The 27,944-nt window shown below is 38.6% G+C and overlaps 1 protein-coding gene across 3 annotated transcripts in view; it reads left to right on the top strand.

The window, feature by feature from the left end:
• CTNNA3 (catenin alpha 3) overlaps positions 1 to 27,944 on the top strand; it is a 523,251-nt gene that overhangs the window by 461,549 nt on the left and 33,758 nt on the right. For all 3 annotated transcript variants that reach the window (XM_080402757.1, XM_080402758.1, XM_080402756.1), the window contains one exon: positions 22,389 to 22,494. In XM_080402757.1, the coding sequence (XP_080258883.1) occupies positions 22,389 to 22,494 (106 nt within the window). The remainder of the gene's footprint in view (positions 1 to 22,388; positions 22,495 to 27,944) is intronic.

The raw sequence follows: 27,944 nt of genomic DNA, 5'->3' as shown, positions 1-27,944 counted from the left end.
CACATGTACAGTAAATCATAAGCACTGGAGAAATTAGGCTTTGGCTTTTCGTGTTCTGGACATACCCCATATCTTTTAACATGTAGATGAGGTGAAGGCACAGCACACAGTAAAAAGCAGGTTTTATGGGGGTACCCAGCCATATCCAAATCAGCTAGAGGCTCTCCAAATTGCGTCTGGCTTTGTCGTTTGATATATTGAAAGTACATTATAGGGTGGGGAGAGGAAGTATGGTTAGAATTTTGTTTTCAGTATATGATTTCAGTCTTTCCTAAAGGATTATTTTACTTTATTTTCCCCTCATCCCTAAACTGGGTTACAGACCCTTTGTTTGACAGTACGGTAGCACTTGCTATAGTCACTCTCCTCTCTGCGGATGAAGCCATGGTTATTTCAGAGAGATAAAGACTTTCATCTTCATAAAATCAATTCACCTGTATTGTTTTTCCTCCCCCTGTTCACTCTACCAAATGTCTGACTTCCTTCTGATTAATCCGCAGGAATAATTCCAGTTGGACCTTTGGTTTCTTTATAGCCAAGAGTCAAGCTGGGATGGAGTTGCCATCTAATAAAATATAATGGCTCCCAGAAGCTGCAGGGCTACAGGGAACCTTACTGTATTTTCTATATGATTAATTATATTTAGTATCCTTTTAGTTTAGTTTTCCTTTTTCAATATGCATACTTCTGAGAAAAACTGTTTACATATGCTCACCTTGGCACCATGGCGAACAGAAACAGTGCTGAATTTTTAGTGGTGTTTTCTGCTAAAAATACGACTGGAGTCTGTTCCAACCTTTTTGAATTCAACCAGGACCTTTCAGGGTTCACACAGCCTGACAGTGGTTTTCTCACTTTTTTTCTTCAACACTATGTAACATGTTTTTAACAAACAATTTTTTATTCAGTGCTTTTGATGGCTGCTGTTTTGGTACCCTTGGGGATCAAACTCCACCTTTGAACTTAATATGGCAGTGGTAGTGGTATTCAGCTTCTCTTAGTATGCCTCAGACCCGATGTAATACCGTTGTTAATAAAGGTTAGCAAATAGTTTTGCCTCTCCATCCTACTGCATTCTTGACACCTCTGAGGCATAATATTGTAGGGAAGAAAAAGGTATGCCCATACTGAGCCTCTGGCCCAAATTCCTGACTGCCCTGACACCAGCTGGGAGCAGATTCCAGCTTTCTTAGTAAAAGGGTGGCGTTTCCCTTGTCGTGGCCTGAGTTCTGTGTAGAGGCATACCTCTGATTTGCTAGAAAGAAGGTCAAATGAGAAATGATGGACAAAGCTTGTGTTTGGATGGACTGGCTTGTTCATCTGAGAGCTATCCTTAACTGTCAGCAAGTTGTGGATCAAACAGTTCAACTAGTTCTGTGAGCTCTCTGATTGCAGAAGGAAGGAGTACACTGTTAAGTATGTCCTGGATGGGTGAGCATTAATGGAAGGAGTCTCAGAGTTCAGCAGAGCATCTTCATTTCATGGTAAACGTACTGAAAAGCTGCTGTTTAAAGATGCTTGCTGCAGTCATACTTGTTTCACAGACCATTGAGATCATCCCTACATATACACCTCTATTATTCCCCTAAAAGAAGCAGCTCATATTGTCATTGAGGTAATCTTTAGATTTATAGAAAGGCCATGTGTCATCAACATATACTGAGAAGCAAAATAAATAAAATACACCTAGAGCTGTAAAGAAGGAGAAGAGGGGGGTTGTGAGCACACTTGGGTCCCACATGCCAACCGCCAGGAATGTGTGGTGTTCTGGAGATAGTGTGCTTTGGATTAGTGTTGTGTCAGGGAAAGAAGAAGCAGAGGAAAGTAGTTTCCTCTTTTCACCTTTCAGGTCGGCTTCCCACTTCCACCTGGATGACTTAATTACTACTTCTCTTGCTATCCTGAGGTGGGTCTATCACTCTTTCCCTAGAGCTGAAGGTAAACTGTATAAGCTAGAACTAAAATTAAGAAAATACTTGGCCACTTACACTAATAGCCTTTGATTTGTATTTAGCACTAAGCAGTGGTTTCTTTTCAGAGTTCCATTCATTGGTTTAAACAACTCTCTTTTTTCCTGTTGGCTGAATCAGCTAGTAGAGCAGCATACTCTTCAGTGAGTAATGGCTGAGAAACCTATTCTGTATGTATGGGCTTGTGGTAATTGCTAGACGTATTGTAATGCTCTGCTCTGAAATAACATTTTTTTTGCTAAATAGTTGTAAACAGATCATAGTTCCCAGTTAATTTAGCACTTCACTGTTTCTATACTGGGATATACATGATTCCATTTCTCTCTCTTGAATGCCTTCATTAATGCTGTCTGATCTCTGTCTGTATTGCTTTTCAAGTGGGCCAGTCAGAGGTAACAGATGAGGAGAACATGAATATTCTAAAAGGTACTTCCTTAAGGAGCTCTCAGCGCTTATACAGGAAGGCATGAGCTGCAGGCACCAGATGCTGCACATTTGTTACTACCAACTGTGAGAGCTTGTGCTATCTTACACCAAGGGTTTTGCTGTCATGCTGTGGGTAACAGAGGATATGGCAGGAAAAAGTTGCTGCTAAAGAAGTTACTGCTGTTGGAAGGGGCGTTGCAAGTGTTCACTCAGTATTTCCCCTAAGTTTCTTTTATGCCTAAAATATGGTGTTTGCATTTCTAAATATTCAGCGGCTATGAATGTGTAGGACATATCCAGATTAATCATTGCAGCTTGTCTGTGTCAAGAGTATTTGGTTTTTCACGTTTTTTTTTTTTTTTTTTTTTTAAATTTTGCTTTTGGGACTTGTAGTTCAATCTAGATTAATAAGAGAGTCAGTGAGTTAATTGGAGAATCTAATCTTTCTTTTCTTATACATTTTTTAATTGACTGTGGGATTTGTTTGGGTTTTTTCTTCAAAGAACACTTTCAGAGTAGTTTTCCAGGTTCTTCCAAGAGCAGGTCTTGTCTACAATGTGGCAGGCCCTGAGGCTCCACCATAAATCATAAGGCTTGCTCAGTGGACCACGTTGACGTCTGGCTGGTGTTTGAAGAACAGAAGGTTGTTGGGATTGGAAATGCACATCACCTCCTTGCTCTCCCACACTCCCAAATGAGGACCGCTGAGATAAGGTGTCACCTTGGCTTCTGACAATAGGCAAAGCAAACAGAAGGTGGGTGGAAGGAAGAATTGTTATGGAAATACTGTAGAGGCAAGTCCCCACTAAGTTTCTCAATCACAGTGATGTTTTTCATTATGTCTTTGCTGCAGTGTGGAGCACTGACATCTTGTGTTTCCTTTTCAGAGTCAGGCTGTGCAGTGTTTGAGTGAATATTACTAGTACTTTTAAGAAAATTTGGAAGAGTTGTCTGTCAAACCAGTCCTAAAACAAGCCATGCTAAAAAAGCTGTACAGCCCCATAATTCTGCTTATGCAGTGGGAGGACCATTATAAATGTAGATAAATATATTAGGAAGTGTGGCTTAACTATGATAAAAGCAACTTTTCTCATCAGTAGAACACAGTTAATAATATAGAAGGAAAACTTCTCATGGCCCAGGGCAGAGCACAACCCCCAGAACAGAAACCCTTGGGATTTTGTCAGGATTTCAGTGAACAAGCAGCTGTCTGTACTGCATTGCCTGCCAAGACAGTAACTTAATCCAGATGTTCTCTTCAAATCTAAGTCCTGTAGGCTGAGGAAACAAGCTGCAGCTATAGTTTTTAGGCCTTAGAATAAAGTATGTTTTAATTCTGATGAAAAAGTGGCATTTTTGTTCAGGCCTATCATCTTACTTTGCGGCATGTTGTATTCAACGGAAATACTCTTCAGAGGATACTTCCCCCTTTCATTCCTGAGAAATGTTGACTACTGTGATACAATTTAAAAGTCTCATTCACCAGAGAGCCTGTGCCAAACATCTTTTCCAATGCTTTCATCTTGACATAGTAAAAAGTGAGTGTGACACTTGCTGATGGCAAGTAACTTGCCCTGTTGAACTGTGTTAATTGTATTGAATGTAATTTTCTGCATAAACTGTGTGTCAAGGAAAGTTTCAGGCCTTCTCAGCTGTTAAGAAAGCTTTTGGAGTGCATAATTAATACAACCAGGAATGGTCTGTTTTGCCAAGGTTGCAGCAGGCAGTTCAAAACAATAAGGAATGATGTAGGTAAAACCCAAATTCTGGCTCTAGTTTGCAGTCTCTGCAGCCAGGCATTTCAGCAGGTGAGCTCTTACATCACTGCAGGGAAGGAAATCCCTTTCTCACCCCCAGAATTCTGCATCAGGAATGATGAATGCTTTCTGTTGCTAGTCAGTAGCTAATTCCTTATTCTTAAGATGGGGGGCGGGAAAAGCAAGGTGAGCTAAGCAGCTTTGTACAACACTATAAGCAGACATAACTGTCTGCCACAGGGTATACATTGTAGCAAAAAGCACCCATAATAAAAGTTTCCCCCCATCTGCTCTTCTTAATTTTTTTTTTTAATTTTATTTTTATTTTGTCATCAGTGATGGGTTCTAGCTAGTGACCACATCCTCCTCTCACGCTACCACTTACCCCTTACCACCATGTGGCTGCTAGAGAGCTTTCTTACTGGTGTTTGATGAGCAGAACAGGAATTAAGACCTTCCATGTTTCAACCACTCTTTGCTTAGACTCATATAGTCAGTGTTAATGACTCAAAACGTTATTAGAAATCTGTCTGTGTACTTCATGTCTTGGCACTTGAGATAACATTATTTATTAGGTGAAACTTACCTCCAGCATTTTTAAAGTAAGTTTCATGGTTGTTGAGCAAATCCTGAAAATGTGACCCCTGAAGGCTTGGAAAACCAGAAGTTAATACGAAGAACTTCAGATTTATTATTTCAAGTCTCATGGTATTTATTCCAATTCTGTGCTATTTTGGAGCCTAGCTCATGATGTGTGAATACTTGAGGCTAGCTATACAAAGATTTCATTCACGCACTCTCTATGTTACGCTGAGTTTACATAAGTAGTCAAGAGAGATGAGGCAAGCCCACCATGAAAAATGTGGGAGATTTGGGAGGATGGGAACATCACGACCCTTTTCCTTTGATCCTGTAGGGCTGTTTGTTAACTGTGAGACATCAACAGTATAAATAAGACTTGGTTTACTTTTTTCCCAAAACATGTACAAGGCACCTATCAAATTGATAAAGAACCCACGAAGAAAATAATATACAGTCTGTCTCTAATTTTTTTCATTATGCAAAGTACATATTTTTGTTCTAAAAATCTGAAATCAGTTTCCTCTTTGCATAGGATTTTAAATCAGATACTTTTTCAGTAAGAGGTGAGTAAGTAGTACAATCATGAAGACTACCTAAGACTGAAATTGCTTCTTCTGGTCATGCCCATTAGGCATTGTATGAAAGAAATAAAAGTAAAAGATGTATTTACTGTTTTGACTCAACGCCCCCCCAAACATTAATAAACCCCAAACCCCCAACATGTGAAATGCAACAGATAGGATCACAGTAGCTGGTGTTTTAACTCTTCAGAGTCGTATCTGAAGGATTCTGATCATATCTGGTGTCCAAGGTAACACTTCAAACAGCTTCTGTTGCCTTTTAGTCTGATTCTGTGGCAGTGCCATGTGAAGCAGCAACTTGTCAGTGAGCTAGACAGTCTCGTAGGAAATAAATGGGGCTAAAGTAGTATCAGAAAAATCAAGGGAATTCAAAAGTTCAAGCCCAACAAGTCCAGCTTGTTCGTCTTCTGTGAACTTACTTGTAATAAAAGTAAGCCTTACCTGTACCTTCATCATGGCTTAGAAATTAGGAGAAGAGTTGGTAAGAGAATATGTTCACAGTGAAGTACAAATGTGTAGTGGACATCAGTAATTAATGATGGGGATATTAGGAAAAGATACTATGATCTTTAATGTAATTAAACCATTATTATTTCCATAGTTTGAGGAATCTTAAAACACTGATGTTCGTCTGTAACCAAATATTCCAATAATTAACCGAATTTTCTAATTGTCTAACTGAATAACTGTCTAACTGAATGCCAGCAATTCAAATAAGTTCATGAGATTTTTTACTCAGAGATTTTGAAGTTGAACGAGAAAAAGATATTTGAAAATCAGTATCCTGTTTTGATGTGTGGAAGTTTAGTCCTTTCCTTTGGACATAAGAACCAAATTGAGAGGAAAAAACAGGTTTCAAGGCATAAAAATTGTAGAGTGTGCTAATGCAAGAGGAATCGGTATTTAGGTTCTATAGATTCCTGAAGATAACTGAAAGGAGTAGCGTCCAGCTGAGTCGCCTGTTTCACAGTCACCAGCCCTACCATAGAACATACTCTTTCAAGAGATCGCTTCTATCAGAATGCATTTCTATTAATTTTACCTGATTTTCATACTAGTTATCATATTGAAGAAAGTGTCTTGAAAGGAGGTCTTTCATACAACGTGCATATTGTAAACACAGTATGTTGTAAGTATTGCTTTGGTAGAATTGTACATTGTTGAAACAAAACTGCAAGTTAATGGTGCTTTTCAGAGGTCACAGAGGTAAAGAAGTCATTCTTTGGAAATATTTTGATAATGATTCAACATATAATCAGAAACTTGTGCGGTATTTAGAAGATGGATTACTGAGCTCTTAACAATCTAGCAATATGATTAGATATCCATATTAATAAACATCTGTCACAATGGCATAGCAGATGTGCTACGTGCATATATAACATAAAATGTAAATTTTTGATGAGTACTTTCTTATTTATTACTACAAAATGTTTTAATTACCTTATCTAGCTTACCACTTGTTTCATTTTGCAACACTGAAAGTGCTTTTCAAAAAAAAATATCTATGAAGATAGTTTTCTGATAAATTCTAAAATACGACTCTGCTAATAGAATGAACTAATTTTGAAAGGTGAATTTTAATGTCTTTCATTACAGACCTACAGCATAACATTACAGTTTTTTTCTGGTAGTTACAGTGTAACTACCAGAAAACTGACTCCCTAACTCCAAAAAATTTTCATTCTGATCTTCTATGTTCTTAACTTCATTGGTTTATCATATTCCCTAATCTTCGAACGTTTTGAATTTTTTTGTTTGCAAAACACTAGGTGAGTACTCTGAAAGACACTTTGGCAGTATTTTTGTATAACATTAGTCAAATACATCTTTTTGTGAAAAAACGTTAGTGGGTTATCAATAGCCCAGATGAGTTTTGAATCAAAATTTGGTATTAATTTGTATTTTTCTGGGATTTTTTCAGAAGACAGATTCCTTTGTGTGACATACTGGATTGTTAAAATTACAATTGTACCACTGAGAGGTCTTGTTCTTTCAAGTAGCTTTTAAAAACCATTAATGATAGCTTGTCAGCAGAATTGTTGAAAAATGTGCTTATTAATAGCACATGTTAACACCAGAAGTAGGATAGCACATGTCTGAAAATGGCATGACTGGTGATTAGCAAGATGATGTTACATATAGTAAAGGCATTCTGAAAGATTAATTTGGGAATTAACATTTCAGTGGTATGATAAACCCTTCAGTAAAGAATATTACAGTAGGAAGTATGGCAAGATAGAGGTAAAATAACTGTGCTGTGAATCAACATAAAGAATTCAAAAAATGTTGAGAGGGAAAGCAAAAAAGAGATTTTCAGTGCCTAACGGTGTAGAGTAAAATAATGCCTTAAGACAGACCTGCTTGTAGCATGGCCACCTTCCTAGCCCATGATATTACTAGTGTTCAGTTTTGCCCATTCTCCTAATTTTCTCCTGCATCTAGCAATGTGAGTTTCTCTTTCCTTTTCCCTAAAGTATCTGCTTCTGAAGATCTGTGGATAGATGAGCCTTCCAGGGCTGTGCTTCAGATGTGAAGATATTTTTTGTCCTTCCAGCCATCATCACTCCTGTGTCTTCTTGCAGAGACATCCACAGTGACTACAGTCATGGTGCTGAGCTGCAGTGCGTCAGGGGCTCCTGTGCTGCTACCTGGCAGGGTGGGGATGCTGGAGAGTATGGCCTGGTTAAAAGTGGCTACTCATCATAGCTGTCTATGCTAAGGCAGGGCTTGTTTTGGGTTGGACAGAGCTGTAACCTTTATTTAAAGGTAAAATGTTTTGGGCTTTCAGGATTAGAGATGAAAAGCTTGAAGACATGACCAGTGTGCAGACTTGAGCTTTAGAAATAAAACAAGCTCGGCATAATCTGAGTAGCATACTTTTCAGCCAGTCTTGTGATTTTTGAGATCTGGATGAGTTTTTTTTAATTACTGATTGAAGATACAGTCGGGGGGAATGAGAGAATTTGAGATAAGAAGGTTTCAGAATTAAAACTACATGTCGTTAAAAGCTCTTGGCTTAATTGTGTTAAAAGACCTCTCAGCAATGTGTTCACACTTGCATGGACTAGGTTCTGGCTTTCTTTTCTATTTTTAGGTAGCCTGTGACATACCCTCAGCAGGAAACATGCATCTTAAGTCTTCATGGCTCGTAAGGTCTGTACTTCGAAGCACAGAAGCCTAAATCTGTAAAAGTGCTTACTTATCTCCATCACCCATTGAGGAGTCATGTTTTCTAAATACCTGAAATCCCTGAAGTGGAATACTTTAATGGCAGCAGACCATAATGCCTATGGTGTATTCAAGGCATGTCTGTTGTGCATAGGTAGTCCTTGTGTCAGCATGGCTGCATGCCGCAATAGATGCAGAGTCGATAAAACACCCAGACAATTAGCAGGTCAAGAGAAGCACTAAGGGAGTTGCCAGGTGAGCTGGTGGGAGGTTAATAGTTGTTAGCCTGCTAGAACACAGAGGATTGCATGGAGAACATTCTCCAGCCCTCATTGCTCGTCCTCACCTTTGCTTTATAGCTGGAGTTTATGGCCGAGCGGGACTACCATGGTTGTCTTGGCCAGCTGTGTAAAATACCTACGTTTGATCCATTGCCATAGGTATTTCCAAGGAAGCCAGGTGGCAGATAGTGGAGAAGGATCCTGCTTTTCATATACTTACATACTTACTATGTGCTGTGTTAGTCTGAGAGGTGTATTGAAAGCTAGAATTTTTTTAAGAAAGCAGGTCAGTCTTTGTGTGTGTGAGAGACAGATTTCCCAGACTTTTCCGTTTGTTTGACTGTTATTGAAGTCCAGACACAGTATCTTTACCTGCAAGGTAGTCTCCATGTAAAGGTGATTACTCCAAAAGGTATCCAATTGTCTCACCACAAAAATATGTATCTGGTGTTTAATGATGTGAACTACAATATATGTGAGAGCAAACTGACGTCATTAATCTACCTTCCTTTGCAGTTTCTATTGTCACCTGATTAGTGGGATTGTGGTCAATTGGATCAGGGAGAAAAACAGATCAAAAGTGTAAGCTCAGGAATGACAGATTGGTCATATACTACATAGAAACTCACAATTACAGCTATCTGGGTATATAATACAGCTGGCACTATTACCCTGTATTACTGAATCAAGAGGTCTCATTCTGTGACTGTAGTTCATGACAGTCTTTTTATTTTATTCTGATTCATAAAAAAGATCTCTCTGAACTCCCAAGTTTGGGTTTTTCCCAAAAATGTTTATTTTTGGATAAGGAATTTATTATCTCCTCTGTTTGCTTTCATGTTTGAAAATCTAAAAATCCATTAGGAGTCAATTCTTTACAGTGTCTACATCTTCTTTTGCTACTATGCATTTTTTTCCCCCCAGGAATAAGTACAGCGTACCTTATATTTTACTCTGGGTCTGTGATGATGTATTAAAAGCTTTTCCATAACTCCCTGTCTAGAGGGTAGTTGGCACCTTCAACCTTTAGCCTGGCCCTCCTGAATTTAAGTGTTTAGTTATGCATCTACCATAGTTCCTAATGGGTTTCTACAAGTAATTTGTGTTTTTAAATTGCATCGATTTATTCTGTATTAGCTTATTTTCTACATCCAGAAACAATCATACGTGCTTGAGGCCAGAGGAGGAAGTACTTTCAGCTCCTTCTTACATGCTTTCGTTTTAAGTGTCAAAACGTGTCAGATCCTACCGTGCACTCCATCCTTGCTTGCTTCTAAAAATATGGAAGAGACTTCAAAAGTTAGAAAGAGTGACAGTTTGATGTTTCGCAAAATGTTCTAGTCAATTCATTTAATGGCACGCATGGTCCAGGAACTGCCCATGTAGTCATTTGCATCCATGAGACAATGGATGAAAATGGGACCTGCAGTGAGTGCAGACAAGGTGACCGAGCTTTTAGCCACTTTCACTGAGGATGTAACCAAGTGGTGCAAGAGCTCTCTGGATGGCAGTCCTAGAGTACCCTTGAGATTTCTCCAGGCAGCTGCTGCTGTGTGGATAAAGAGCTGGGGTGGAGAATCTGGCCCGTCCAGACTCCCCAGGCAGTTCCTACTGCAAAACTGATAAAACTCTACACCAAAGGTACTTGTAAATAGCCAGTAGAAACTGTTGGTGCAGATGCAGAAATGGTGACATAGGACAGTTCTTTGTACCTCACTAAGGTTGTGAGGATGCATGTAGTTTGGTTAATGAATAGCAATGGATTGATTATGCACAGGCTGGAGTGGCCTTCTGGAACCCCAGGCCAGCTGAATGATAAAAACTCAGCAGAAGAATGGTTTGGGAAGTCTCTGGCAATCCAGCTGAAGATGCTGCTGTGAGGACACTTGCAGTAGAGTCTGGAGAGCGACCAACTGTCCTGTTCTAGAGATGATTTCGCACAAGAGCATTACCCTCTGCCAAGTTCCCAGTAACAGTACTAACAGTCTGTTCATGAGCGTCTGTGCACTGCTGTAAAATTTCAGAAGGTAAAGTCTGCCATTAAGTTTGTTTGTTTCTTTCTTTGTTTTTTTAATGACACAATTAAACAAGGGATAGATACCCTCAACAAGTCATAGCATAGTGGTCATAAAGCACCAAATTCAAATTTGGTGTTTGAGTTTTTACTGCTACCTTTTGGGATTCACTGAGTTTTAATTCCTGCCTATTACAGGCTTTGCTACAAGGCATGTTCTGAAACAGTAAGGAAATAGCCTGTGTATGTACATATGTGGCTAGATTCTTATAAAGAATAAATGTTAATAGAAAACAGATGCAACAAATGATATTCAGAACAATTTATTAGCTTTCTGGCATTGGAGAACTGAAAAGGTACATTTTGAAGAACAAAGGGAATGTTTCTTTCATTTATTTTAAAAGGTTACAGCATAGCAAGAGGATTTTGTAAGACAATATTGACTTAAGTGGCATTGCTGTATGTTTGCACTGTACTGCTTACATTCATATTTTGTTTCATTAGTGACCCTCCGATGGCATTTTTCTGCTCCCAGGCTGTTAACACTTCTTTTTCTAGACGATGTTGTAACTCTTGTCGAAAATTCAACACGTGGTCCACAAGAGTGGGAAGCAGATGGGCCACTCTGCAGTGGGAGCCCTTAGAGATAATGCTGACTTTCTGACTCGGCCATAATTAATTTCTGTGCTCTGAGAAAGTGCAGATATGGAGCTGCAGTGCTGTTATATTTGAAACATGCTCCATGTAGTGGAACACCTCCATGCTTGCTCTTTCAGCTCTCACAGGAGACAACCCTGAGTACCTCTGCAGACAGGCTATCAGCCCCTACAGAAGTATCATAGACCGGACAAGATTTCACACCACCGTTTGCATTGTCCACTTTGTTGCACAATCCAGGTCAGACTGCAAGGAAGCTGTGCATTTATTAACATGTATGCATACACTTTAAGTGTTACTTGTTCATAACCAGTAGTTTCTACTTACAGAAAGGCTTGAATTTTAAAAACTTACTGAAAGATATAGTCTGTGAGGCTATTGGATGGTTTCTTGTATTAGATAGGTTAGTCTCTGGATATTTTGTGTTTGTGACAGCAAAAACAGGAGAAGGGAGATTGATGAGGCAAATAGCAGAGACTTTTCCTGTGATCATCAAAACAGTAACTGTAGATATGTAACATAGCAATTAAAAATGATAGACATCCAAATTAAAGCCCATGACTGGTAAGGTCTGCTTACCTTCTTAGCAACTAAAAAATCAGAGTGTCCTTTGAAAGTGGGAAAGCGGATTTGGAAGTGGAAAGAGATGGAGAAACATCCAAGCGGTAATGAGAGGAAAAAGAGGTGAGAAACAGTAAGTGATGCCTGGTTTAGCTACCAGAACTCACTCACTGGTGATGATGTTGTGGTATTCTCTTACATTATACCAACAGTGTTTGTGTGTGGATGTAATAGACAGGCAGAGGGAGATTTCAGGAGAGATTTTCTGGTGGTCAGGAAAAAATGGCTATTAAATACCTAATGGGGAACCAGTTTCTACATCTGTAAATTGTTTCCTCCGTAACTAAACAAACTTGAGCTTCATGGATGGCATCTGCTCAGATGGCATCATCAAATTTATTCAGGTGTGCTATATTGTACAAACCACTGCTTTTGTTTTTCAAACAGAATATTTTCATGTGCATACAGGGCTGAAAATCTAAGAATTGTGAGCTCTTTCCATACTTAGACTTGTGCACACAGACAGACACCCTTGGATGCTTGGACTTCTCTTGCAGTCTTTGCTGAAATGCATCATCAACGTGTCCGGTTTATACCCAGTCAAGACCTGCTGCAGTAGGGCAACTTCCTGTCTTTCCACAATTTTTATCACTACAGGCTCTTGGCATTTATTTTTTTTTTTTTAGTCCATTGACTAGCTTTATGAAGCACCATGAAGTGCTGTTCTTATCAAAATGACAATTCTATATTGTTATTTTTATATATATAACCACACATATTTATGTAATTATATGGTGTTTTGATGTGGGTTTTTATTGTTGATTTGTTGTTTTGTTTTGTTTTTTTTAATATATGTATTTCCTGCAACTGGTCTCAACTGGATAGAAATTGGACATTTTCATTAACAGATTTCATCGGGGTTGGCAAGAGAACTCCAGATGTCTTTGAGAAGATTTGGACTTAGGGATTTATAGGTGAAGGTAAGATGTGGCTGACTGTGTGCACAAGTGTAAGTACGGCAAGATCTCACAGTTCGTAGAATTTCAGCTCTGTAAGTATTTGTAAATATACAGGTACTTCTGCGTTTGGTTGTTAAATATTCAATGCATATACATACACATCAGAATGAGACATGTACAAACATATCCCTTTGATGCTTTGCTTTCCACATTCTGTTGTCGCTATGATTAGTTTTGCCAGACTTCTGATTTAACAACTTGTACTCAGGGTTTCATCTGCTCTGTCACCTCCCATCCTACACATACAGCTCCTCTCTCCTGACATACCTTCTCTTTTGTTCCCACTTGACTTCTGCCTCATGTTCCCTTCTCTTCTCTTCTCTTCCACACTGCTTAAAGATGTAGTTAGATGTAGTTCCAAATTATGAAGCATCGTTGACAAGTAACATAATGTTCAGGAACTATTCAAGTAATATCAGCATTTTTTTCCTACTAACTATTTCGGGATTTCTCAGTTTCAAAAGTGTCATGATTAGGATGATAGAGCAGCACTCTGCTATGTAGGACTGCACTCTGAAGCAAAAATTCCTTGGTGTTAAGCCATATGCCTTCTAAAATTGGAGACCAGAAATAGCTCTTCTAGTGACAGTTATTTTGCAATACTGTCATGTTCACCTTTGTCTCTGCAGCCAAGTTTTCAGTGCCTGGATTTTTCTGAGAAAGTTTATACAGCTGACAAAATAAGATAGGTGAGCTTACAAACAAGAGTGTTTTGTCCTTTTCATGTTTAAATAGCTGTATTCCTACTTCATTAATCAAAGCAGAGAGGAAGAAAACACAGTGGATCATTAAGAAAAAGGTATCTTCTGTGTTTTAATATTATCAGATAGTTTGTTCAAATTGTAATGCAAATAAAGGGCATTTTGTTTGTTGTTATGGAGTCACATTTTATTTTACGGGGTCAGAAATGGCCTCCTTTGGGAAAAGTATGAGGAGGTCAGAAACAAACACTATCAGGGATGGATCTAAGGGCTTCTGCAGACTGATAGCCAGGGAGCGTGCCAGTTAAACAGCTGGGGGTGAAGTGGGAGACAGGGCTGTGCTCTTCTGGGTTGCAGTGCCTGAGGGGTAGTGGTAGCTGGCAATTGAGAAGCACTGTTGCACAGGCATGGCACCGAAGATGAACAATGTATACACCACAGAGTCTTCATGATGTTTTGTGAAATTACCAGAAGACTCACATTTTCTTCAGAGACAACAAGCGATCTTTAGTGAAATTCAGAGCATTTTGGACATTGCTATCAGAATGTAAATTGGTAGACGCTAAAGGCCTTTGAAAAATCTGCTTTTGTATTGTCTTCTAAGTTCTGAGGAATTTTTTAGGTGACAAAATATAGGGAAGACATAAATGACTGGGTTCCTCTTAGGGCAAAGCTTTCTGAATACTATTTTGCTTTATTTTGTAAAGCTGGTGAAAGGAGAAGGGATTTGGGTACAGAAGGATGACCTAGATAAGAAAATTATCAACATGAGATCAATGATGAAGTATCTAGATAGTAGAATCTGCCCCAGAGCAGAAAATGAAATAAATCATAGGACTGATAAAAATTTATATTGGTGTAATAAAATTGCTGTATATAACAGTACTTTCCAGTTCCCATTTAACTACCACACTTGTGTGAAGGATTTAACTACTCCTGTGGATTATTACACTGGCCTTCATTTTCAGTATTTCCTTAGCCACAGTTGCATTATCGTTCTGTAAAGGTCTGGGAGAAGAGGTAAGTGTAGTTTGCCTCCTGCCAATTTAACTCAAAAGAAAAGTCCGGACTTTGGAACTGTTTCTGTGTTTAGTATTTTTCCCACTTGTTTGGTTTCTTGAAAGCTGGTGCTTAGAATTCATCGGCCCAGTTACTGCAGGTTCATTCAGAAATTCTGTGTCTATTCCTAGTGCTCCTAGGAACAGAAGGGTGTCCACTTTGACAGAATAGATGCCTTCAAGAGAAGACATGTGTGATGTTAGGTAAGATGTCATTGTTGATAGACCATGTAACACTATGTGTGTGTAAGTGCCATATAATCCTCTTCTGCCACATAACCCAGTGACTGCAGTTGAAGAGAAATTCCCATGTCAGGCTTTTTCACAGAGCCTTAATGCTTATTCCACCATAATAAGCTGAAGCTTAGGAAGCAAACCCAAACCCAATCCATTCTGTTGGCACTCAAGTCTTCTCTTTCTAAATTAAGTCTTCTGTATTTCCAGGAATTCTACCGAGACTTCATTACTGTAAAAATGAGAAGTCTTACTTCTCTGTTTACCATTTTCCCATTGCCTTTTCTTCTGCAGCATGCTAGTGTTGATTCCTGATGGATTTGTGATCCACTGAAATGCCACATTGCTTCTTACTGTCCTGTTGTGAAGGGACTGACTCTCCACTTCCATACATGCCTTTGATTTTCCTACCTGAGTGCACATATACTTTTTTAATCTCATCTACTTTTTCTTCCATACTTGTCTCAAGATACCAATGGTACCAATCCAATAAAAGCCAGTCTTAGCCAGGTCAGCCCATGTAATACTCATTTATAAAGTGTGTTTCATATATATCACCCCACTCTTGCTGTAAGAAGGCCTATGCTTTTGGATCTCTTCTCCCTTATTCCTCTTTTGAGGGAGATGCAGATCCAGTGCAGGGATATTGCCAGTGCTAGAGGGGGAAAAAAAACAGAAGTGGGAAGAGAAACTTCTGTCTTAAACTCACTTTCATTTCCAGAATTATAGAATAGATAATAATATATATGTTGTGTTCACATTGCCTGGAACTTCATTCACCCATTCCTGGTTCCATGGAATATAATGCAGGTATTTTTACAAGTCTTAAATTCCTTTACTCACAAAAGGTATTTATAGCTACAAAATACTATTTAATACGGAGTTTATGGCCGTTTATCTCATACCTTTTAGCATTTCTTCACACTGGCCTTTTATCATCCGGCTACACTTCTATTCATATTACATTTATTTTGTTAATGAGTGGAACTGCTTTCAGCCATTGCATCTTAAATGTTGAGTGTGGATTTGGCCTTAGTTACACTGGCAGTTTTGCCAGCATTAAGAATTGTCTTCTCCTGATTTCCAAATCTGTAAACTCAAGATGGGGGTAAGAAAGTGAGTGAAACTAGAATCTTTCTTGCTCCTGTGTGCACAGCTGTAAAGTGGTAACAGTCAGCTCTGGGATCCACCTTTAGAAACTATAATTACGTTCTCCCTAACTGAACTTCCTGAGGAACTCTGCTGCCTCTTGTTTGTCTGGGTATAACTGCTAGAGACGGGCAGCCAGGTGTAATAAAAGGGGTGGGGGGGTTATAGCCTTGATTCTAAAAAGCATCATTTTTCCATCCTTGAACACCAAGCACTTCACAGATTTCATCTAAAACTCTGCACATTCAGCTGGGAGGGGCAGACAAAATGATTACAGAAAAAAATGTATTCACTAAGTTAATCGAGCATTTGTTATGAGTAAGCTGATTCCTTACCCCTGCTCCCAGGACTTCACAAACAATCACTAGGTTAAAATGAAAAAAAAAAAAAAAAAAAAAAAAAGAAAAAGGAAAAAAAAAAAAAAAAAAAAAAAGGCAAGCAAGCAAACTTAAGAAACAGTTAATGGAATAGAGATCAGAATGTGTGATGGGAATCCAAATTCTTTTAAGAATGCCAGTATGAGAAGCATTTTGCAGAGCAGCAGTGGGAAGTAGGAGAAAGGAGAAACACTCTGCTTGGGACAGAACTGCAGGAGGCACAAGTGAACCATGCAATCTAGTGACAGTTGCATGAAGTAAATACCATAGCGTATATAAAATGTAACTAATTTGTTGAGGAGTATTTTTCTTTTCTCTGCGGCTCAGACAATGGATGTGCCTTGTAAGACTAGACAAATTCATAGCGATGTAATTAATGCACTTCCCCCAAGAGTAGACATGTACCTTAAGCAGTGTCACCTGGATGAATGTTCTGACCTTCTTCACAAAGTCAAGAAATGTTCCAGTTGATTCCCATCAAGAAGGAGCCTTTGCCAACAGTCAGCCTCATCCAGGCCAAGCCTGACCCCTGACTGCCCGTACAGGGTGGGACTGCTCCGATGGACATTGGTCAGGGGTTAGCCAGGACTGCCAGACTGTCTCCATCGCTGAGCTTTGATTGGAACAGCAAGGACCAGTGACAGATGTATTGCTGGGTCTGTGCTGGTTTAAGAGTTAGTGCCTCCCTGCAGTGTCCCCAGTAAAACTGTTACTACAGTGTCAGCTGTCCAGATTTTCTGAGCTAGAAATTAGGACTGATGAAATCAGTGGTCAGTGTCTGATGCTCAAGACTTTAATGTGGCAAAGACCACTCAGGTTGTGGTTTGGAGATGACAGTAGTTGCGAAACTTAACTTCATGCCTTGAAATGCTTGCAGTGCTATGAAATGCTTATGTTTGATGGGACTGACGAGTCAGTAGAGCTCCCTGTTGTTTCTGATGAAAGGGAATTACAAAACTTCTCCTGAGGTGAGTGCTGTGAGTAGGAGTAAGCCACTGAGCTTTGCTCGGAGACAGAAGACGTGTCTGTTTCCTGATGGCAAAGGCGTTTTGGGTTTAAGGCAAGAGTACAAGTTTCCATTAATATAAGAATTAAGACAATAGTTTTGATTTTTACTTATCAGAGCGTAATTCCAGTGTGAAGAAAACCAGAAAGTATTGCCCGATGCTGATGCCTGCTAGTCATTGTGGCTAAGTTCAGGCAGACAAGGGATGGAGTTACTCTGCAGATTCACTGTTTGTCATGGCTTGGAGCAAGAATGATTAGACGAAGAGGCTTAAGTCTCTCTTCCACAATTTTCAAAAATGCTTGGTGTTGTACTAAATAACATGGTCCAGCTTTTTTCTTTGTACAACTGTACCTTTAAAGAAACATTTATGTGAAGCTTTTATTTTTCCTCCTACAGCTTTGTGGACATACTCTAAACTGGTTTCATTGTACACAATCCAACTGCATTCCTTCTAGTTAGACTTAGCTGGATGTGTGTGTCTCAAATTTTTTATGGTCTATTCCCAGTTTTCTCGTTGGCTAGAGAAATGATTTAAGAGATCTAGTAACAATCCATCACTACCTTGGGGGCATGTAATTGCTCATAAATACAGTACTTTGTGTCTCGTCCTTGTTTTCATAGCCTTGAATGTGTTATCAGCTTACTTAGCTAGTAAGGCTTTATGCTTGGAAATAGTGAAATGTGAGGAAAATATATGTATTGGGTCTTTCATGCAATGGATCTAAATCAGGCAGTCGGAGACTACTGTAGGCTGTGAACTCAATGAAATTACTGGGAATGAATTTCAGTAAATGCAGTAACTGAGTGTGAGAGATGAAGTCTGACTTTAAAAATTACAAAGACTGGAAACGGGAGAAATAGCAAGTCTGACTGAAAAAAAAAAAAAAAAAAAAAACCACCCACCACAAAATTGCATGGACACCATAGCAATTAAACTAGAATTTATCTCTTGGAAGAGGAGAAAAAGGTGAAAAACTCCCATGAAGGAGAAATTTTGTGATGCTGTTGACTAGCAGATGGTACATAGTGGGAAGGATCTTTTTTAGTTGTCTTTAAGCATCTGCTGTAGGTGTATGAGCTAAGCTAACCTCTTTAAGCTTCTGCACGCAAATCTGTATTATCTATAGTAATTTGGTTATTTTTGACAGCTGGACCAGTACCACAATAGTCTCACAGATTAGCCAGGGGTATTTCAGCACCTGGTAGAGGAGGCTCATGGAATACATCTGTAGAAGGAAAGGGATGTTGGTGCAGTGATATGGAGAGCAAACTAAGTGAAATACCTGGAAAAGAGTTTTCAGACAGTGAGATGGGTAGCTTAGAAGAACAGCTTCCCAAGCAAAGTTTATTTTCATACTTCAAACTTGCTGGACAAAATGCAAGTAAATATAAAACTGGTAGGAAGCCACCTAATGGCTGAATCACCTGGGTGATTTAATAGACACTGTGTCTCTTAACATCTGGATTCAGAAAGTTAATCTGAGCTAGTGGCATTGTAAATCTGCTGATCTGGTGCTAAATCAGGGAAACTGGGAATTCACAAAATGCACAGCTGCACTGATAACATTAGAAGGCAACACGCTTCTTTGGTAATTTAAAAATAATTGTAATTTAAAATAAAGTAAGAAAATTGTTGTACTGGAAGCAACCTCAGAAGGGGACTTAAATCATCCCATCATTTGTAACAGCTGACTGTCCAGCCTTGTCCCGTGGTGGAGATGCCACAGCCTCCTTGCTGCTCCGTTTCAGTTCCTCATGATCTCAGTGCCTCACCTGAAACCTCCAGAATGTAAGCTCAGTGCTACCTCCCCTATTCACTACAGCCATGAAGTCCATTTGGAAACTGTTACCATTTGTATTGTACAGCCTTTTTTGCTTATGCTTTCTCCTTTGCCCCACTCCTAATTTTCAAATTTTTGTATCAAAGGAGGGTTTAAACCCTTCATTCTGTCTTTGTTGGTCATGTCTATGACATGTCTAATCATCCTATTTGCACAGTTTCCAATCATGTCAAAGCTTTTATTCATGGAAATCCAGACAGAACTGCAGCTGCAGTCTTACTAAACTTGATAAAGCAAAAGGAAACTTTGTTTTGGATATCTGCCCATTTGTGTATCTCTGTGGGGCATCTGCTATTTTCACAACAGCGCTACCTCATGGACTGTTCTTCAGACTGATGCCCTGTAAAACCCCTGTATCTTTTTTTTTTTTTTTTTAAAAACTACTACATAGGCTGTATCACTCTCTCTATATGCAGTTGATTATTTATGTTCAAATTTAGAGTTTGCAGTTGTCCCCATAGAAATTTCATCCTGTTTCTCCCATTTGGCTGGTGATTCAGCAGGTTTGGTGTACTGTCCCAAATACTCTAAAAATGTATTTAGTTTGTAGAGTTGCCAAGCATTGTAAATTGGGAATAATGGCTCATTATGTCATATCCCAAGGCAGTTAAACCTGTACTTTATGTAAAAGTGTCTGGATTTTACATGAAGATTAAAAAAAAAAAAAAAAAAAAAAAAAGCACAGATAGTTCTTGGTTACAAAGGAGTCGTCTTTGTATGTGTAACTTACTTAACATGCTGGTTTTTCAACACATTTTAGTATAAGCCTGAGGCATTCTTAAACACTATTTCTGAGCATTTATTTACAGATTTAGCTGTGGTTTATAGTTTGTAAGCACCATGCCCTACATTTCATAGAGAATGTAGTAGAGGAGAACCTGAGCCATAGGTTGGTGCAGTTAGCTGGTAAGGGGAGCAGAAGTCTTGTCAGTCCTCATTGTCGAGTATTCCTGTAATGGCTCTCACAGTAGGCATATTCGTGGTAGAAATAAATACTTCCTTTTCATTTGTTTAAAATACTTTTCTTGGGTAGAATTGCTTCATTCTTGTTAGCCAAATCCTCTGAGGGGCTTGCACAGGTACAAGAAAATTGGTAGTTTAATTTGAACAACTTCACCTTTAAAATACTCAGACAGCATATATTCCGATGTGAAATGTCAAAAAAGCTGCTGACTTTTGGAAGAATAACCCAAGCAGAAATTACTTCCACTGTTAGGCCATCTCTCCTTTCCTTACTGCTTTAATTCTGGCCTGTGTTCACCTTCTGTTGCTTGACTGGTAGACTGGGTTGTAACTTTCCAGGAAGGTACTGGACTGCTTATAGTTCATAGAACACCTGAAGGACGTGCTGTGGACAACTGACATACCTATGGCCTTGGAAGCTTGCCACAGTGCAAATAACAATGAAAAACTAAGCAGCAGACTGAAAGGGCAGGAAGGTTCAGTATGCAGTCATGGGAATTCAGTTGTGCAGCTCAGGGTTAGAAGGGAATATACCAAGAAGGGCAATAAAGGGTATGGTGAAGTTTGAAGTACTTAATCCTGGACACATGGGATTGCATTTGCAAATACATTCTCCGCATACACTATTAAACTTCTGTAAGCTGATCAATTTGCTAGATAGGTTTTCTGTAACAAGATACCTTTCTGTAGAAAAATAACACGTAAAATAGCAGATTCTGGTTGTCCCAAATGTGGGCTTCAAAAGTTGACAATAAGGAACTGTTAATTTGTAAAGTGTACTTTTTCCCCAAGGATTTACAAAAATTTCTTTGCTAAGAAATGTAATTAATCAAGAAAAGAGGAGATTAAACATTATCTGCCATGTTGTGATGTCATTGCTGTCTTTTTAGAGAGTGAAATGTTTGTGTAATTGTGTAGGAAAATATTTTTACACTAAATGAGTTTTTCATTGGAATGGTTTGCCTTCTTGCATGAAATCATGCTGACTTCAAGGAAAAGGGTCTTCTCATTCAAACAAACAAGTATGGTGATTTTTTTTCATGTTGTCTACTTCCTTTGTCCATTGCAAAATTTGTAGGTTGATATGAGGCCTTCAGGAATTAAAATTTTACAATAATAAAACTAGAATTAGTCCCGTCAAAGATGTTTAATGCATAGCTGAATTTAGCAGGGTTGCTCACGTGTAGTATAATAAAGTGTTGATTTTAGTTTAGCTGAATTATTTCAGCATTGAAGATGCTGAAGCACAAGAGAATGTGAAGATAATAATTGTCAATATTACCTACTCTAAGTATTCACATTTTACTTCTTAGGTTCTAGAAACTTCTTCATGTAATTGAAGTTTTTGAGGGTTGGGGGGGGGGGGGGGATGGGGGGGTTGTATAAAAAAAGAGGTTGGCTTCTTGACAAACTGTTCACAAGTTTTCCTAAATTGAAAATTCTTCTCTGAATAATTTATGATACTATTTGGAAAGTACTTTCAGAAATGGCCTGTCTGTATTTTGAGTGGCATTCATTAGTTTTAATTGCAGCCCTGTTCATATATTCCCATTCCTGTTTGCGTAAACCAATTATATTAACAAAAAGAAACCAAAAAAAAAACACCCTATGTTTTTCTGACCAGATACTCATAATGAGTCTTAGAATACATCACTGTGCTGAACTTTCTTTGAACATATTTACTAGAAAATTCCTGGAAAGGAAAGGAACATCAGCTTCATATAACCATGGGAAAATCAAATGACACCGCTAGTCTCTTAAAATCTCTATCCTCAGGATTTGGCATCGGTTGTGCTTCCAGTATGAAAGAACTATGTGACATCTTTCTGGTACTTCACATCCAGTTGATGCCAAACAGTACAACTCTGTGGGACATGAAAATAAAACAGCTGGGGGCGGGGATGGGGATTTAATTAATATTGCTTCTGTATGGATTAGTTGTTTTATTTAATTGAGTTCTTCTGTGCCTAATTTGCATGGATATGATTTAGTCTCAGGTTTTGAATAATGTAGTAGGATTCTTTGTTTCATTTGAAGGGGTAGAGGACCGCTGAAGAACACATCTGATGTAATTAATGCAGCAAAAATGATTTCGGAGTCAGGATCAAGGATGGATGTCCTAGCACGGCTGATTGCCAATCAGGTAGGTTATTTATGCAGCAGTGCATTAAACTTTGTCACAGATTAATCCATCCACACTTAAGAAGTGTGTTGGACTGCTCATGACGTTATTAGAGCTACTTGTCTGATTTTACTTCTCTATTTCTGAAGTGATACATACATACATTCTGTCTTAATTGTATGTGTGGATTCTTTTCATCATACATACCAGTGTGTCTGTTTATATATACCTACAAACATACCTAAATGTATGTGCACATACATCACAGATTTGTATGTACATACATTTATCTACTTATGTATTTCTACATGTGTGTGAGCTTCTTTAAGCTATGAACACAACATTTTAGACATACAGTATATATGAGTAACTATGCATGTATATGTAAATATATATATTTGTGGCTCCTTTAAGCTATGACCGTAAAATTTTAGATATATAGTACAGTCCATTCTTGACATCATTGGGGAAACAACAAGTCATTTCAGGTGAGTCAGCTTAGGTGTGGGAACACAGGACTGTTGCATTGGCGTAGAGCTCGCTGAGTGGGCTCACTTCGAGTTTGGACAGGTGCCAGGTCTCAGCACCATGCTTGGTCAGGTCACTGATTTTTCTTCTCTGTCTTCGAAACGGTTTGGTTTCCACTGTAATCTCTCTCTATATATAGTTACAGAATCTGTGGGTTTGCTGTGCCTAGGTTGTCTTTCTTCCATCTCTGTCCCCCAACACTGGCCATTTCTTTGGAGTACTGATGTAAAATGGTTTTCCTTCTGGACAGTCAGTGTATGTATCATCATCAAATGCAAAGTGTTAGAGCTGTAAGGTCTAATTAATTTCCACTGGATTTTTAAAACATCAGATAGCGCAAAAAAACCCACCAAAATACCCAAACCAGTATCTCCAGAAATCGATAAGCATGCTCACTTTCCTGGCTAAGACAACTGCATAGTAGCTTAGGGAATGAATACGCCAAGCAACTCGTCACATGCAGCCTTCTTCACTAAGTCAGGCTGGTTGTTTTAGAGCCAGACAGTGCCAATGGAAGAGTGTAGCGAAATGTCAGCGTGCAAGTATCACATCTAGAACACTTACGTTCCTAGTCTTTGTGGCTGCCTTTTCAGACCAGGGTAGCGTGGTATAGTCACTGTCTTCCACACGCTCACATACTGTCTGTACCCCCTCGACTTTTGACTTTCATATACAATGCTTACTTTTCTAATACCTAACAATCTGTTAGTGTTTTCTGTTGTGTATCTCTCTTAAATTCAGGATAACAAAGAAATTTTATTCTTGAGCTATACAGTTGTGATCTGATTTGTGAAAAAACTAGGTGAAATGTTTCGAGTCCCCATTTCTGATCTTGACAGATATTGTTCCAACACATCTCTCTCTTCAAGAGTATTGGAGAATGACTCCTCTCAACATTTTATCAATTACAGATTAAAATTCAAAACCGTCACTGATCTACTGCAGAAAATGATGGGGTATCAAAGTGAAAGGTGAGTAAGGGTCATAATCCCTTGCTCTTTTTAGAATAGGGAATCCAGTCTCACTGAAATATTTATTTCCTAACATTTTCCTTTTTCTGTATTACTACAGGGACTCCAGACTAGAACACAAATCAGTGTGAGGGAAAAGTAGCCATGAATCATTACTGCTAATAAGCTGTGTGTACCCTTGTAGCTGCTGGGAAATGTGACGTTATTCCCTGTGACATCTTGCTTGCATCTGAAATACACTATTTACAGGTGTTGCTTGTATTTTAAATCTAATTTCACACTAGAAGCAAATAAGCATATACAATTAAAAAAAAAAAAAAGATTAACCAAAGCAGCATTTCTGGTACCTCTGTGGTGAACACAACTATAATCATTGCTAGGCATATGTCAAACTTGGTAAAAAGAATTTTACCTTTACTCCTACTACAGAAATGCTTAACATGATCCTCTCATTCCTCGGATGGCTAGAAATCTTTTAAGTTCTATAACCTTTTCTGCCTGTGCCAAGTCATCTTTTAGCTTATAAAACAAGGTATTTGTAAAAAGCAGTAATTCCTTTTCTCAGGTGTTACTTTGCCAAATTTCCTATGCCTAGCTCTCTTGGGGTCCTAAAATAAAATAAACTCTACATTCCTCTGGCTACCTAATAGCTGTTCACTGAATTTGGTCCAGATGAAGGAACCCTTCAAGAATTTGGTGCTCAGACTGGAACATGAATTCTAATGAGGTTTTATGAGTACCTTTCTCATTAGCATTAATACTTTTTAGTGGAATATTTCACCTGTTGCCTTTTAGTAACATCTAAATTATGTAGAATTTTTATTCAATGTAGAAACGGATATGTATGATTTGTCTCAAAAGCGAAAAAAGATAGCCCTTCTTAGTAGCAATTTTCAAGGAACTTGTAAGATAAAGATCCTTGCATTCTTTCTGTGCATACTTTTCTTGACACTGTTTCAGCACTTGCTATCAAGCTTAGACTACCCTGTAAGTATTTGTTACCATGTCTGATACTGTCATTTAATTAGGCCACAACACTTCACTGTTCACAGTTGTCCCCTGTGGGTCAGCTATTACTCTGCCTTTGCATTTAACAGAACTACAGACATAACTGTAAAAAAAAATACAGAATGTGCTGTAGGTCTTCCAAGGAAGAAAAGCAAAAACCTCGCTCTATTTCCTCCATCTGGCTTCAAACCCCAGCAAGAACCCGAAAGAAGCAATCACTGCATGATGACAAATCATTGTCGTATCTCTTTGACCTTTTCCTGTTCATAAAACATTTTCAAATGAATGATTTTGGTTCACACTCTGTGTAATTTCAGAGAATCAAAGTTGAGGTGTGGAATTACATAATTCATACAGTTTTTCGGTTAGGAGGAAAAAAAAAACCATCACCCTACCCTGAAACTCTGATTTGCAGTATTTTATAACTCATCAGCCACAGCAGCACCTCTCTGATACATTGTTCTTCATTTCAGGTTTTTATAAACCTCTCTTCCTGTGTTTGAAGGAAAGGGACACAGTGTGGTACAATTAACAGAACTCAGTTATTTTTTGATCCATACTTACAGCACTTTTAAGATCACTTAGATTTAACAGCTGTGAAAATAATCACAGTACATCATCAGCATAAAATCTAGGCAAATTAAACAAGGACATTGATAATAAATTTAGTTTTAAATAAGACTGTTTCGAATTCATTGTCAAATCTGTGACCTGAGGCCCTAAGGTAATTAAGGCTGTACATCCTGTTTTTAATGGAATGTGCTGTAGGTTAAGATCTTCATTAAAAGCCTCCTAAGTATTCCAGTTGTTTTGCACCAGGAGGTGCTGGTCTGTTAGACTCTGTGAGGTGTCATTTAAAATGCTGTTTGTCAGAGCTGACACTGCAAGGAAAGAATAGCGGAGATCATCTTGCATCCCTTTCAGTGATGGGAACCCCAGGTGGTGCACCACTGAATGGGCCTCTGATCCGTGCGCAGCATGCTGGGCAGACCCTGTCCATAGAAGAGAGTCCTACATTTTGGTCGATCAAGCTATTACAAGATTTTTCTCAGAAGGAAACAACTTTATCATTTCCACTGACAAACGGGATGTTCACATGAGAACTTCTTTCTGCAGTCCTAGATAAAGGCAAGGATGTGCAGGTGTCCTAATCACCAGTACCAAGTGGGAACTGCCCACAAGCTCCTCTGCTGCTGTCTGTTCGCTAGCGGTGTGCTGTGGCCAAGGGATTTCTGCGTGACAGCACAGCCTAGGCCTGGCCCTGCTCAGGGTAAGTGCTGTGTGGGTCACAAACTCCTTGATGTACAGCCATCTCTTGGTCAGGTTCAATACATCAAGGCAACAAAATGCTAACTACTTTGAAATTCTGGAAGCGTAGTGATCAGTATGAAAAATCTCTTTCCATAGAACCAGGTGGTCTCCTGATTTATCAGCTGTTTTCATCTACTTTATAAAGTTTTCCTGAAAGCAAAATTAAAAAGCCATCCTTTAAAATGATTAGCTGATAATTGTGATGCAAGCAGACGTGCTGAAAAGATTACAAGATATGATTACAGGATCATCTTACCTAAAAGCTTACAGTTAACAAGTAGTTGCAAGAAATTACACATTTGTATTTATAGTAGTGGGTCTTTGGAATCAGATTCAGATTCTAAAGGAATGCTGTTGACTTTGGTAGGAAAGGGATGAAATAGAAGTAAAGCAAGAACAGCATAGTTTACAGTCAAAATTTGCTGCAGAATTGTGTTGACCTTTCAGGCCACTGCCGTGCCAGTGGCTTTTTCACTTGGGTTGTACATGTCAGTTTCACTGTGTGTTTAACCACTGCATTATTTATCAGATCACTTGGCAGTTTCTGTGGCTATAATTTCTGTTAGGTAAAACACCACTGCATCTTCTGGATGCAAGTCAGTTCTGATCTTGCTCTTATGGAAAGCCCTTGTTAACACCCCGCTACCATCAATATGTACTGGGAAAGAACCTCTCATCATTTGCTAGGATCTCTGGCAAAGAATGTGAAGCCTTAAACTGGTAACCATCAATTGCCTGTGGGATGATTAAACTCAGAATTTATTAATTGTCCTTCTGTTGCAGCCTAGTATTTGGTTTCACTAGTGAGCAAGTGTTGCTTGTGCCAGATGCTTCTGAGCAATATGTAGCAGATACCTTATGGAATATCTTTTATACAGAGTACATCTTTTTTTCTAATACCTGTTTATGGTTGATTTGGATGTGCTATAAGGCATGAGGATTCTTTTGGTTTTTTAGTACTTTATCCTGCTTAAACTAGTGTAGAATGTTATCTTTACCCCTATAAACATCTTTTCTTTGTATTGTGTTGCTGCGTGTCTTGATGGTGTCATCCTGTATAGTTTTATGGACAAAGTAGATAAAAATGAACACACTTGGACAGACATATATTCATTTAAGCTAATATCCTGTTGCTGACAGTAGTTAGTATTGAATTTATACAGAACCCTGTGAGATAACAGCATGCGTTTCATGATACTTCCGCAATATCATCTCCCAACTTCCAGCAGCCATTTAAGAATTTACTTAACGCAACATACTTTTGATACACTTGACACATTAAATAGTCCTTGATATTTTTTCATTAATTTGTCCAGTAACTTTTTAAACCTGTGTAAGCATTTAGTATTACCTTTCTACAACAAAGATTTCTGCAACTTAACAACACGCTGTTAAGTACCATCTTCTTTTTAATGGCTTTTAATGACCTCTTGGTTTTGTTTTGGAGGAAAGAATACCTGTTGTCTTTGTTGTCCTTTTCCTGTTTTCTTATGTCTTGTAGTAGGGCAAAGGAGGGGAAAGTTGCACCATATCTACACAGGGTAGTAAAGCTGTAGGTATACCACAGAGTTTTACAGTTGGATAATTACATGTCAGAAGTCTTTCCCTAATATTGCCTAGCATTTGCTTTTCTTGAATGCTACTGAGCACTGA

This window comes from Falco punctatus, assembly GCF_963210335.1.
Source record: "Falco punctatus genome assembly, chromosome: 9".
Taxonomy (NCBI): Eukaryota; Metazoa; Chordata; class Aves; order Falconiformes; family Falconidae; genus Falco; species Falco punctatus.
Note: the sequence above shows the minus strand (reverse complement) of the source record. Positions and strands in the feature narration are given on the sequence as shown.